The 12,782-nt window shown below is 49.3% G+C and overlaps 4 protein-coding genes across 4 annotated transcripts; 2 read left to right on the forward strand and 2 right to left on the reverse strand.

Moving 5' to 3' along the window:
- Window positions 1–3,227: 3,227 nt before the first annotated feature.
- ASPWEDRAFT_176218 (uncharacterized protein) lies at window positions 3,228–4,933 on the forward strand (the record flags this gene model as incomplete). The annotated part of the gene is made up of 5 exons (XM_040831473.1): window positions 3,228–3,232; window positions 3,279–3,381; window positions 3,475–3,883; window positions 3,937–4,504; window positions 4,558–4,933. The coding sequence occupies 5 exons, from the start codon at window positions 3,228–3,230 to the stop codon at window positions 4,931–4,933; spliced, it is 1,461 nt and encodes a 486-aa protein (XP_040684794.1).
- Window positions 4,934–6,723: 1,790 nt separating this feature from the next.
- Window positions 6,724–8,353, forward strand: ASPWEDRAFT_119710 (aspartate aminotransferase; the record flags this gene model as incomplete). Its single annotated transcript, XM_040828931.1, has 4 exons — window positions 6,724–6,903; window positions 7,027–7,158; window positions 7,229–8,071; window positions 8,258–8,353. 4 exons carry the CDS (start codon window positions 6,724–6,726, stop codon window positions 8,351–8,353), a joined length of 1,251 nt encoding a protein of 416 aa, XP_040684795.1.
- Window positions 8,354–8,676: 323 nt separating this feature from the next.
- Window positions 8,677–9,919, reverse strand: ASPWEDRAFT_54391 (putative SNARE protein (Ufe1); the record flags this gene model as incomplete). Its single annotated transcript, XM_040838049.1, has 3 exons — window positions 8,677–8,917; window positions 8,973–9,736; window positions 9,791–9,919. The coding sequence occupies 3 exons, from the start codon at window positions 9,917–9,919 to the stop codon at window positions 8,677–8,679; spliced, it is 1,134 nt and encodes a 377-aa protein (XP_040684796.1).
- Window positions 9,920–10,199: 280 nt separating this feature from the next.
- On the reverse strand, window positions 10,200–12,569 carry ASPWEDRAFT_682044 (putative PB1 domain protein). Its single transcript, XM_040838956.1, has 4 exons — window positions 12,186–12,569; window positions 11,964–12,113; window positions 11,571–11,906; window positions 10,200–11,517 (listed from the first exon to the last, which is right to left on the reverse strand). Exons 1-4 carry the CDS (start codon window positions 12,198–12,200, stop codon window positions 10,372–10,374), a joined length of 1,647 nt encoding a protein of 548 aa, XP_040684797.1. The 5' UTR covers window positions 12,201–12,569; the 3' UTR covers window positions 10,200–10,371.
- Between the last annotated feature and the right edge of the window lie 213 nt (window positions 12,570–12,782).

Here is a 12,782-nt window from a genome sequence, read left to right on the forward strand (position 1 = left end):
CCCGTACTAATTGTCGCGCCTTAGTACTCGATCCGTACCTTCTGACCGGACATCTGACACTGTCACCAGCCACTGCAGCCAGGTCATCAATCAGCTCACTCTGGACTTTAAACAAAGCAGTCGATATTGCCGAATAGCCAAGCCTCGAATCTCTCTCTCTCTCTTTGTTTGTCTCCTGCCTTTATTCGTTGTCAGTCAATTCGTCATCCCACCGACATGCATATCAATGTACATACCGAGTACATATAGGAGCTACCCCCCCTTCTTTGTTGTTCACCTTGTTCACCTTGTTCACCTATACCGACTCGTCTTTGGGTAGCACACACATCCACACAACCTGCAGGATTAATTATGTTTGCACCTCCAGCTGAGACGGTGTCACCCAGCAGATAACCTGATTCTGTCGCCACTCCATCCCAAATCTGACAGAGGTTAAGGTTTCAACTGGGTGTCAGTTGGACATGATGGGGATTGGATTTCAAGGAGAGCAAAAAGAGCTGAGGTCTAGAAAGACTCACGGGCCAGGCGTTGGTGTTACACGGGGTCTCGACCGTGTAAAATCTGCCAATGAGAGGGTTGGTATAAGGCTGGCTATTTTGTCCGCATGGAGAGATCAGCTGTGAGGTGGTCAGGTACAGTTGATGCCAGATCAGAGCTAGAGTATTCTGCTACTTTATTCTGATTACTTTTATTTATATTCACTGGAGTAATTACTTATTAGGAGAATTAACAGACAATTCTCCCAGATGTCGCACAATCCCTAATGCTGTAGGTATTCTGATATCCACTGAGGATTAGATTTCCCCTGACAAGAACTACTGATTCTATTAATTCATTGGGATGCCTGGAGTGCCTGAATGACAGGGCAATACATTCAGCCTCTCTGCGCATGGATGAGTATTCCTGGATTACTGCTGACAGGACTTGGCAATCTTACTGTGATGAGTAGTCAGCATCTACCTACTCTGAGAGATGTCAGTATGAATATCTTCCTGTCGAATGTGAGTTAAGCTACTAGGTACACAATAGAGTAAATATATAAATACACCATGAATGTTCCATGTTCCATGTTCCATGTTCCATCTATCCTCTTCCATTCCAACTGTCAACAGCAACACACATTCCACGGAAAAGTATTCCACCACAGACACCGATAAGAAGACGGCAGAATTATCGAAGAATCTGTAGCACGGGGTCCTACTACGGAGTTCAAAAACCGTCAAGCCAAGGTGCCAACGAGCAGGTATTTATACCACTGTCGATCAAAGACGTCATGGCGATGGATATGCAAAAGAAATCAGGAATTCCCACCCCGAGATCATCGGCTGTTAGTCAGTCTGGGGTTGTCAGTTGGCTACTTGGCAAGGATAGCGGACTTGGCTGCGGAGAGAGATGCCAGTGCGTTTGCCTATTAGGGTATTCGCTGATTTAGAAGGTATTGCGAGTTGACACTGACTGACACTGACACTGAGTGAATGGCTGTTTTGTATAGATTCTAGTGGAATATATAATCAAAGATGGAACAACGGAGGAACGAGAAAAAGATGACAATCAGCAGAAAGTGGATTCGATATGCAGACAATGGACAAACCTGACAAACTTTTCTTTTCGTTTAATCTGGACGGAAACCGGATTGACACATAACATGATCGGCATCCGGAGGACAGTAGATCTCCGACTGTCCGCAATACGAGTACGACTACTTACGACTGCCTATGAATCACGGAGGAATATGTAACTATTTAATATTTCCCGTACTCTGTTAAGTAGACAATGGCATTGTTATCAATCATCCCCAGATTACTGCAACAAGATTAGAAATAGAACTGGTTTGTACCGTGGAGCAACGCAGAAATGGTGAAACTGTCCTCCGGAATCGGAGGCCGCATCTCCACCTGCCGCACGCGGAGAATCACCGGGAATTCATTGACAGTGTGACATCCCCATGCAGAGATCATCGGTTCTCATCAATCAATGGGTTAATTGATTGATTGAATTGAATTGATGCCAATTGCCAAGTAGAACTACAAGTTCATATCTGGGCTACTGTCTATGATAATTGATAATACTTACGATCACCTGCTCTTATCAATCCCGTCCTAAACTTGAGGCGCCATCATCTCTTGGATCGACGATCGTCATGACCTGTACTCCGGCCCAAGGATCAACCCCCGCACGGCCAGAGGATGGATTTTCCCATTGGGGATAGACGAGGAATAATTATGTTGAACACGATCAAATCGCATTGTTTTGTGAGAAATCGTGGTGCATAACTGGGCAGACATGGTTGAGTTTGGACGATCTCCTTGGAGTCTCTCCAGACGGCAGGTTGGCCGTATCTTGGAATCACTAATAACTAATTGATACTGCTGATACTGATTGATTCTTATCATTTTGATATTATTCTTTCCTTTACTCTTCCCATCTGACTTTGTACGGAGCAGTATCTATCTATTCAATCCGAGTACTCCGTAGTGTATCTTCCCAAACGCATCATCCTCACTTACACTCTTTTCATCCACTTTTCTTCAATCGGATCCTAATTATCATCTCAATTCTTCATCTTCAATCAACCCCTCTTCGTTCAATCACAGTCGGATTTTTTCCCGGCCTTTCCGGGCGGCTGGTCGTTTTTCTTTTTTTTTGCCTTCTCCTCTCTGTCATCCATCTTAGCCTCTGCCATCAAATCACCTTCTCTCCACTACAACTCCACCAAGACTCCATCGTGCTCGCTATCCTCGGCGATCCTTGGATTCAAGCGATTTCCATTTCCACTTGTTCCCCTCCATCTGGCATTCTGGTTCCCCCGGTTGCCCTTTTTCCCTCCTCTCTCTGTACTACTACTGCACCGGCTACTGTATCCCCCCTACTACGCTCCTACACTACTGTAGCCGCCAGTCACATAACGATCCACCTTTTTTTGGTCTGTGATATCAGTCGCCTTCGGCTTCCCTGCTGGTCCGGTTTTTGAGGGTCTACAAGATCGCCTTTGCTTCTTGTCTCTCTTCCCTTGTGCTGACCTGACTAATGATCCCACGCCCATCCGATCCTCCGCCCTGAAAGGTTCGTCATCATCGTGGGGAATCCCGGCTATTCTTTTCGATGGGTTGGCAACCTTCTTCCTTTTCTTTTTTCTCCTCTTCCTCCACCTCTTCTTCCTTCTCTTTCCCCTCAATCCCCTTACTGCTGCTTTTGGCTCTCTGTTCGTCAACCTGGGCAGCAAGTTCATGTTGTGTGGTTTCACCGTCGAATAGTTCCCACGATCTGTCGTGGACCAGCCAGAGGTTTCTGCTGCAGAGCGGTCAGATTCAACTTCCCTCTGGCGTCACTCTTGCGCCTCTCACCCAGTCTCTGGTCAATCAAGACAAGCCCCAGCTCAAGGTGCGTTTGGTAATCCGTCATACTTTTTAATCTCTCTTAGGCTGTTAGCTTGCTCCGCCCCAGAGCCCCAAGCCCGCTAACCTCTATTCATAGAAATTCAATGTCACTGGCTCTCCCGTGAATGTCGACGCTTCCAACGCTCTCTCTTTGACTACGAGTGATATCGCCTTGATCAGTTGCGACAGTTCTGCATATCACGGCGAGTTGGATGCGAGTGCGACCGTCGCCAACGTTCTCACCTCGCAGCAAAAGGCTTCCGCGGTGCTTCTCTATAGCTCCACCGCTACCCACTGTAACTTTACGGCGAATGACGACAACGTCCGTCAGTACAACAACGTCTTTACTCTTGTCAGCCCACAAACCGCAGACACTCTCAAGGACCAACTCAATTCAGAGGACCACGATAGGTCCGCTAGCATCGTGGCGGAAATGTACTCGCCTACCCCGGCCCAGGGCGGTTCGGGTGGGGGAACTGACTCGGGATCAGACAGTCCCAACACTGGTTTGTCTCATCGCAGTATCTTCCATGTGACTTTAAGTTGACCGCTGCGTTAGCTATGATCATCCTGTATACTATTACAGGTATCATCACGGCGCTGTTCCTCGGCATCATCATTACCGGCGCTCTCCGGGCTCATCGCCATCCGGAACGTTACGGACCTCGATATACCACAGGGCGCCCGCGGCAAAGTCGAGCGAAAGGTATAGCCAGGGCAATGTTGGAGACGATTCCGATCGTGAAATTTGGGGACGACCACAACCCGAAGGAGGCAGCGATGAAGGGCGACGTGGAAATGTCGATGAGCTCCAGGGAACAAGTGGCCGAGCACTCTCCAGAGCAAAGAGAGGCTGCCGCTGCCGATGAGACCACCGCACCGCCATCGCAACAGAACGAAGGACATATTAGTTCGGAGCCTAACCAAAACCAACAAAACAAATCGTCGTCGGGAACGACCACACCGGCTGCCGGTCCACCGCAGGAGACGATCAACTTTTCATGCCCCATCTGTACCGATGATTTCATCAAGGGACAAGACTTGCGCGTCTTGCCGTGCAACCACAAATTCCACCCCGAGTGTGTCGACCCGTGGCTTGTGAATGTGTCTGGTACTTGTCCATTGTGGTATGTACCCTTGTAGATCCATGGATAGGGTTAGTTGCTAACGTTATCTCTAGTCGTATCGATCTCAATCCATCTCAGCCAGAGGGTGAGAATGAAACGGGCGAGGCAGAGGATAATACCGAAACCACACAGGACAACAACCCGGCCGGTGCGGCCGAACAACAATCGGAAGCAGTGCAAGGCCGCCAACACCACCGTTTGACCAACTACCTGCACGGTACCTTGAACGCCCGGCGAATGCGCGATGCGAGTGTCGAAGAGCGCCTGGCCGCGCTACGGGTTGTACGCGCAGAGGCAAACCGCGAGGATGCGGCTGAGGACGCGGAGGAAGGGCAAAACCGACGGAGTCGACTGACGACACGACTTCGCGATCGATTCCGGATTCGAACTCGTCCTCATGAGAATGAGGGAGAGGCAACGCAATCGTAATCCACGAGCTGAGTTTTTATCGCCAGCCTGTACATTCGTGTTCGATTATACGATACGAAAAGTCAATTTTCTGAGAAACTTGGCAACTTCTCTGTGTCATATTTGGGTATCATATTTGACATTTATATTGCATGACCTGTGAATAGGTCTTTTTTTCCGGTTTGGGGTATATTTTCCATGATTTGATGATTTTCAGGGATGACATTGGCGAGCACTACAATGGGCGATACAGGCGTTTGGGCAAGGCAAATCAGGAGTTTTTTTAATTGAAAGCGGCTGGAACGAATGAAAATGTATGGATGGTTTATTTTTGTTTATACTTGGATATACATACAATGTTTGAATGATTTGAGATGATAAGCATAAGCATATCAAGTGAGACCGGAGGAGTAATCCCGACATGACAGGTCTATCCCTACGTGGTACTGCAAAATTAAGAGAAAAAAGAAAGGAAAAACCTCCGAACCCCATGGGGAAGAAGCAGAAGCGAGCACAGACTGAGAAGGAAAAAAAACCATAAACAGTGGAACAGGACGAAAGACTAGAAACGAGAAGAACAAAACTAAGACGGGAATTCGAATTCCAAGAATCCATTCTCCGGCAGCAATCGCCCGTTGCAGACGGAAATACCGCCGATCAGGAACAGACAGGAATCAGCAGGCCAGCAGCGGTTAATAATCGTCGGGGATGTCGCCGAGAGAAAAAAAATAAAACCAAAGACAGACCGGATAATTATCGTCGATGTGTCATAAACAAGAGGATAAAAGATAACTGACTATACAGAAGAAGCAGAATGAGGCATTAACGCGCGCCACCGATAGTGGTAATTCCGCGGTTGTGGTTGGCTCTCCCTCTCCTGCATATCATGGAGAAGGAGAATCCGGAGTAACGTTAGTATATGACAGTCAGACAGGAGGAATCAATTGCTCGACCGAGTATAAACATGCACACGAGCATCGCATCATCTAATGATATCCACAATGCGTCTTTTAAAACGAGGGATATTAATAAACGGAACATCAATCAAAGACTCGTCAGGGAATCCAAATCCCAGAGTGGCCAGCGTGACACACAAAAATTCTCCGCATGGGGTGAAGTTCTCCACATTGTGTCTGTTCCAAGTCGACCAAGAACCATTCCGTGGTGTTGTTTGGGGTTGTTGGGGTATCTTGATATTCTATTATTCAATTTAGATGATGATGAAGAAGATGATGATATAGGATTAAAAATGAGTATAGAAGATGATCCAGAAGATCAACATGTGAAACCACATGGACGTCATCGGGATCCCACGGGCAAAAGATTCAACTCCTTGCGATCGGATCGTTTGTTCCTCGGCTGAATGAAAGATCAGTTGATGCCGTTCAGGGGAATATAAAAGACTGAATAGACTCATTGTCTTGGAGTATTTTGGATTTCCATTTTGGTCGAGTAGATCCTCTGAGGCAATTCCCTCCGCATTTCCCCTCATCTGACTGCTGCTATTATCCTATTTACCTGATCGCACGGGTTTGTTTTATTAATAAATTCGTTCCAATATCGATTTGGAGTAATTTAAGCGTGTCTAGACTTTCTTTCCTCCTTGTCCTTTCTGTCATCCCAGTTCCTCTCGTCGGTGAACGCAAGCAGCAAGGGAGTGTGGTGTGACCTTCTGATCAGCCGTTTAAAACCCTCATCGCTTCATCATGTCGCCGCCTTCGTCTCTCTCCCATCCCTCTCCATCTCCTCCATCCTCTTCTTTCTCTTCCATCGCTCGAGATCGTCTCGCTTCCCTGACTTCCCATTTCACCATGGGTTCTTCCAGCCCTTCTATCTTTTCCACGCGCATCGTGCCCGCCGCTCCGGAGGATCCTCTCTTCGGTCTGGCCCAGGCTTTCCGTCAGGACCCTTCGGATAAAAAGGTCGACTTGGTCATCGGCGCCTACAGAGACGATACCGCAAAGCCTTGGGTACTTCCTGTCGTCAAGAAAGTGAGTCCTTTTTTCCGTTGATTTTCTTTTTTATCCCAACCATTTTCCCTTTTTCTTTTTCTTGTCCTGTTTTAGTTCGTTTTACCTTGATGAACTCCATTCTGACATCATCCCTCCAAACAGGCAGACGAGGCCATTCGCAATGATCCCAACCTCAACCATGAATATCTGCCCATCAAGGGCTTGGCTGATTTTACCGCTGCCGCTCAGAAGCTCAGTCTTGGGGCTGATAGTCCCGCAATTCGAGAAAAAAGAGTGCGTCATTTTTGGTCCCTCCAGGGCGGAAAAAGCAAAAAGAACCATCAAAACTGATCGGCACAAATAGGTCTGCACGCTTCAAGCTGTTTCTGGCACCGGTGCATTGCATCTAGGCTCTCTCTTCCTTTCTCGATTCCACCCCAACACTCCCCAGATCTACCTCTCCAACCCAACATGGGCCAACCACCACCAGATCTTCACCAATGTCGGCCTCTCCCTCGCCAGCTACCCTTACTTCTCCCCCAAGACCAAAGGCCTCGACTTTGATGGCATGATCAGCGCCCTGCGCGCCGCACCCGCCGGCTCCATCATCCTCCTCCATGCATGTGCCCACAACCCCACCGGCGTCGATCCCACCCAGGAACAATGGAAGGAGATCGCCGTCGTCATGCGCGAGCGCAATCACTTCCCCTTCTTCGACACCGCCTACCAGGGCTTCGCGTCTGGTGACCTCGCCCGTGACGCCTGGGCAATCCGGTACTTTGTCGAACAGGGCTTCGAGCTCTGCGTCGCGCAGTCCTTCGCAAAGAACTTTGGTCTGTACGGCCAGCGTGCCGGTGCCTTCCACTTTGTCTCCGCCCCCGGTCCCGACTCCGAGGCCGCCAGCCACAACATCGCCTCTCAGCTCGCTATCCTCCAACGCTCCGAAATCTCAAACCCCCCAGCGTACGGCGCCCGCATCGTCAGTCGCGTCCTCAATGACCCCCAGCTCTACGCCGAGTGGGAAGAAGACCTCCGCACCATGAGCGGCCGCATCACCCAGATGCGCTCGGGATTGCGTCAGCGTCTCGAGGCCAAGGGCACCCCGGGCTCCTGGTCGCATGTAACAAGTCAAATCGGCATGTTCAGCTTCACAGGGTTAACAGAAGCCCAGGTGAAGGTATTGCGAGAGAAATGGCATGTCTACATGGTAAGTTTTGTTGAAACTACATATATCCCCGTACACCGCCTCTCGACTCCACCCGGTTGTGTTCTTTTCCCCTATCTCGGAACTCGGCCACGGCAAAACACAATTCAACTTTTAGTGGTCGATCTTTCTGATAAGGCTGAATTTGAAACTTGAAAACTTGAAACTAACATGCTGGTGTCAATTTAGACGAAAAACGGCCGTATCTCCATGGCGGGCCTCAATACAAATAACCTCGATTACTTTGCCGATGCGGTTGATAGCGTTGTACGGGAGACTTCATGATAGCGTCTCTGTCTCCTCTTGTGATTTTTTGAGCTTTTATCTGCCTTTTGTCTTTCTGCTTGAATGGGAAAATGAATATGCATCTCCTGGGTAATGGGTGTTATGTTTTAATGAGGGTTTCAAGACTGTACAACCGGGTTAGTCAGTCAAATTGATACATGCTATATGTATTCAATTAAATGGAATAAGGAATGGTCTTGTCTATCTTTTCAAGTATGCGAAGCGTCATTTTTATGTACTGTACTGGTATAGTAGCAACAGCAATGAGCAAGATATCAACTTTCGCTAAATAACAGCTAACAAGACGACCAAGTATCGAGTGTCTAAAAAACCAAATCCCAAACAACCAACCACGTACACAATCCCACAGTTCCCCAAAACACTGCTTGGGCTGTACTCCGTGACTCAGTGGCCCGCTTTAACTCCTTATTTCCCTGGCCGACATTCGTCTGCGTCGTGGCGGCGTCGCTGACCAGCTGGCCGATGTATTCCTCTTGGGTCGCGAGGTGGGTGACGAGGGTTTGTTGGAGGGAGGAGATTTCAATGAGTGATTTTTCCGCGTTTCTATCAAGTTAGTTAGTTTCATCAGCCGTCAGAAGGGGGAATAGGAGGAACATACTGTACTTTGCTCAAGGTATCTTCGTAATGCTTGAGCATAGTATCATTCTCCTGAGCGAACAATTGCAATTGCTCCGGCGAGAGCTGCGACTCGATCGCCGCAGCCTCACCCTCACTCATAGCCGTCGCATCATACCCTCTCATCGAAGCATTCCCAGCACCACCAGCAGCACCCAACTCCTCACCCATCGCAAACGCCCCAGCAGCACCCCCAGATTTATAAAGCACGCTCTTCTCCTTCTCCCTCACCCTCTCAATCCTCCTCTCCACCATCCCCATCTGCACCTCCGCCGCACTCTCCAGCCCCCTCCTCAAAAACCAAAGCACATTCTCCCTAACCGTCTTCACCGTCCTCGAAACCTCCTCGTCACGCACCTGCTCCGCAGATTTATTCGCATTATCACTACTATCATCCTCAAGCGCGCCTGTTCCCCCCGCCCACCGGAAAAGGAGATTCGCGGCCGTAGACGACGACCCGTATTTTTTGCGGAGGAGCGACGTCTCGGTTTCCTGGCGGAGGGATTCGGCGGAGGAGAGGTTTGCGATGGAGGAGGAGAGGTCGCGGAGGAGGAGCGCGGTGGAGGAGTCGATCGAGTCGCGTTCTGTGTCGGTTAGGTGTTTGTCAGAGTCCTTGGGGGTGTCTGTTGATGGTGATGATGGGGCGGTGGAGAGGGTGCGCCGGCGGCGCGTTGAGGTCGGGTTTGTGGATAGGTAGGAGTGGCGGATTGATTGGAGGTAGTGGAGGAGGGAGTGGATGTGGGAGTTCTGGGTGTGTTATTAGAATGTGTATTAGCTTGAATGGAGGAAAAGGGGGCTCACGATTCGATATGCCTCTTTCAGAAATTCGTCGGCTGTCTCTGTAGATCGGAGAGATTCCCGACTGGGGACAGGCGTTGCGGCATGCTTTCCCGTGAGAAGCTGGTTGATTGCGGGTGTAATATCGGTCATCTTGGATGATTCATTCGGTTCAATAGCCTGAGTTGGAATTGAAGCCGGCGAGGTTGGGGAAATTGCGTGAGAATCATTGTAGAGAAATGAATGCCTCGCTGTCAACATCCGCAACGTCACTGCGTCTTGGGCTGGTCTGGGTTACCGGACTGTCTCGTGATCTTACTTGCCCTACCTCCTGTAGGACAGCTACAATGGCTTCATTCTTGTATACTAGCTATTTATATTGCTCATATGCATAGCTGTTCATAGATACATTAATAAATCAAAGCGTTATTCGTCATGGCTGAACAAAATCATAAATATGGGTATAAACCTCCAACCAAAAACCATTCAATGCAAAACCGACAAGCCAAACACCAACTGCCCAAGAGAGAAAATGAGACTGCGGACGCTTGAGTTCAAATCATCGTCCTCTCTTCAACCCAGATCTGAGAGAGAAATTGTCAGCCTCATCCACTTTGAAATAGGTCAAAATCCCTTACCTCCATCTTGCCCATTTCGCTCCCTTCCCGTCGTGCCCCTTCTTTGGCAGATATTAAGAGCAACTCCAGGTCTTCCTGGTCCACCATTGTGATCATATCACCATCATCCTGCATCTTGATCTTCAACAGCGAGTTAAAACCAAACTTCTCGCGGATTCTTCCCACGAATTCAGCAAACTCGACGGTAGGTCCAATCATGATGTATCGTGTGTCTTCGAAAGCGTGCACCTTGATCCGGAACTTGCGAACTTCAGGCCGGCGTGAGTTGGCGCGTCTCGAGTGCCGAGGAGGCGATCTTGTACGTCGTTGGGAAGCTCCCACAATTTCAAACTCACCGTCATCGAAACCGTCCTCGTCGCAGACATCACTGCCATACTCCTCTTCCTCGTCAATATACCCTTGATGGTGGCGCGTCGGGCCTCTTCTCCCACTATTCCCTACAGCTATAGATCGAGGCCGCATGTAAATACCATACTCCTCTTCTGCGTATCCATCTTCTGCCACAGGCGCAAAGCCAGTATCACTCATGTTTCTTCGATGGCCACCAGTGTTTTCTCGGTACGGCATTTGACGACTATCAAACCCTCGTTGAAATTGTCTTGCGGGTGGTCCCCGTGGCTCTGATGCCGTTCGTGTCGTTCCAATTCGCGGCTTTTCAACTGGTCCTGGGAATGAATCCGTGCCAGCCCGATTGTTCAGGTTGGCACCGGGCCGATCAAGATCAAGACGCGGCGGACGGGCTGCACGAACTGAGGCTGACCGGCTCGACACTCCTAGACTGCCACCGGATGAGCTATTGGTACTTGACTTGTCCGCATCGGGTGGGGGCGTGGGAGGGAACAAATTGCGATTCAGCGGTGGTTCCGACTGCTGGCGGCTGCGCGTCGTCAAGCTTTTTTGGGCTGAGTTGGCTGCTCCATACGGGATACTCTCAGCAGACTGTTGATCAATCACTCGTTTGATATCGGCTCCTTGGAGCACAGGCGTGTTGCTCCTATCAGCAGCGGCAACAAGTTTCGCTTTGCCTAGGTAATCCTTTGTTTTCAAGTTCTTGACCTTAGCCTCATTCGGTCGATAGATGACTCCAACTGGGATGGAGAAGACAGTGTAGCCCTAGAGACAAGGTTAGCGAGCTCGAGCCTTTGTTTTCCTGATAAAAAACATACCTCGGCCCTTTCTCGAATCGCATCGTGGATCACGCTGTGGTCCACCGTGACCTTCTCCTTGGCTGCAAATTCGAGATCTTGCATACCAGGACCCATCTGCCGGAGATAGATATAGCACAGGCCACGGTTGAAAAGAACCTCACATGAGAAAAGACGGAATTTGAGGCCTAGCTGTTCATAATCGATAGATGTATTGCCTCGAAGGTATAGCAAAGTATCGTTGAAGTTGGCCAATGCCTCCTCAAAGTCGCCAAGAAGGAAATTGGAAACACCCTCCTGAAAATACGCAATTGCGAGATACTGATCTAAGCTGACGGCACGCTGATAGTACTCAACCTATATCTCATGTCAGCAAGTCCACTCCTACAATAGTTATAGGCCAGGCCAACCTACTGCTCTCTCATGTTCTCCCAGGGTAGCAAAGATGACTCCACAGTTGAAGAGAATCTTCGACGTGTCGGCAATAGTACCGAAAACCCGGAGAGCCTCCTCCAGGTCCTCATTATCGTAGAATTCGAGTGCCTGCACCCAGGTTTCAATCTCCTATTCAGATCATTCCCGTTAGCATTCCTTTCCTTCATGACTGAAAGCAGCATGTCCATTCTGGGAACATACCTGTTTCAAGGACATTGTGCCTAAATTCTGTAAAGAGGGAGTCTCCTAGGGATCTTGATCGGGGTCGGAGATATAAATTGCAATAGGGTCGATATGACTCCCCGTCCGATTCACCCTAGGGCACCAGGCTCAGAATATGTCCCTTACTCTGTATAATGGCCCGACGTAAGTGAGTGAGGTGACCGGTAGTGGCGAACCCCGGTACGAGAGACGAGTCCAATGCTATATGTATACGGCGGTCACAAAGCAGGTGACCGGTTGGGTATTACTCCGTAAGCAATGCGGTCAATAATATGCCCTGCACGGTAGAAGTGGGACTCGATGCTGTGGGGGGGCTGGATTATCGACAGCTAACTAGTAGCTATGCCGGACGTCCTGTGTGTCTTGTCTCCGCGATCTACACAGTAGAAAAGTAGAACAGAGCAATGGCACGATAGAGCCCAAGCGTCCTAGTCGTCTTTAGTTGCGAGATAGATCCAGAGTTATTATTAGATCACTGGATCCCAAGGCTGATAGCCGCTAGTATTGGCTGATGAAGACGGGAAGTCCGTCCCTAAGGAACGGGATGGTTTGATGCTCTTCGAATGCTGGTCCGGC

Source organism: Aspergillus wentii, assembly GCF_001890725.1.
Source record: "Aspergillus wentii DTO 134E9 unplaced genomic scaffold ASPWEscaffold_8, whole genome shotgun sequence".
Classification (NCBI taxonomy): domain Eukaryota; kingdom Fungi; phylum Ascomycota; class Eurotiomycetes; order Eurotiales; family Aspergillaceae; genus Aspergillus; species Aspergillus wentii.

What these genes read in the sequence shown, in the direction of transcription:
- ASPWEDRAFT_682044 (XM_040838956.1), bottom strand. An exon ending in TGGGAGAACATGAGAGAGCA is followed by an intron (nt 11,907 to 11,963) that starts GTAGGTTGGCCT and finishes CATGAGATATAG; the next exon opens with GTTGAGTACTATCAGCGTGC. An exon ending in CGATTCGAGAAAGGGCCGAG is followed by an intron (nt 11,518 to 11,570) that starts GTATGTTTTTTA and finishes CCTTGTCTCTAG; the next exon opens with GGCTACACTGTCTTCTCCAT.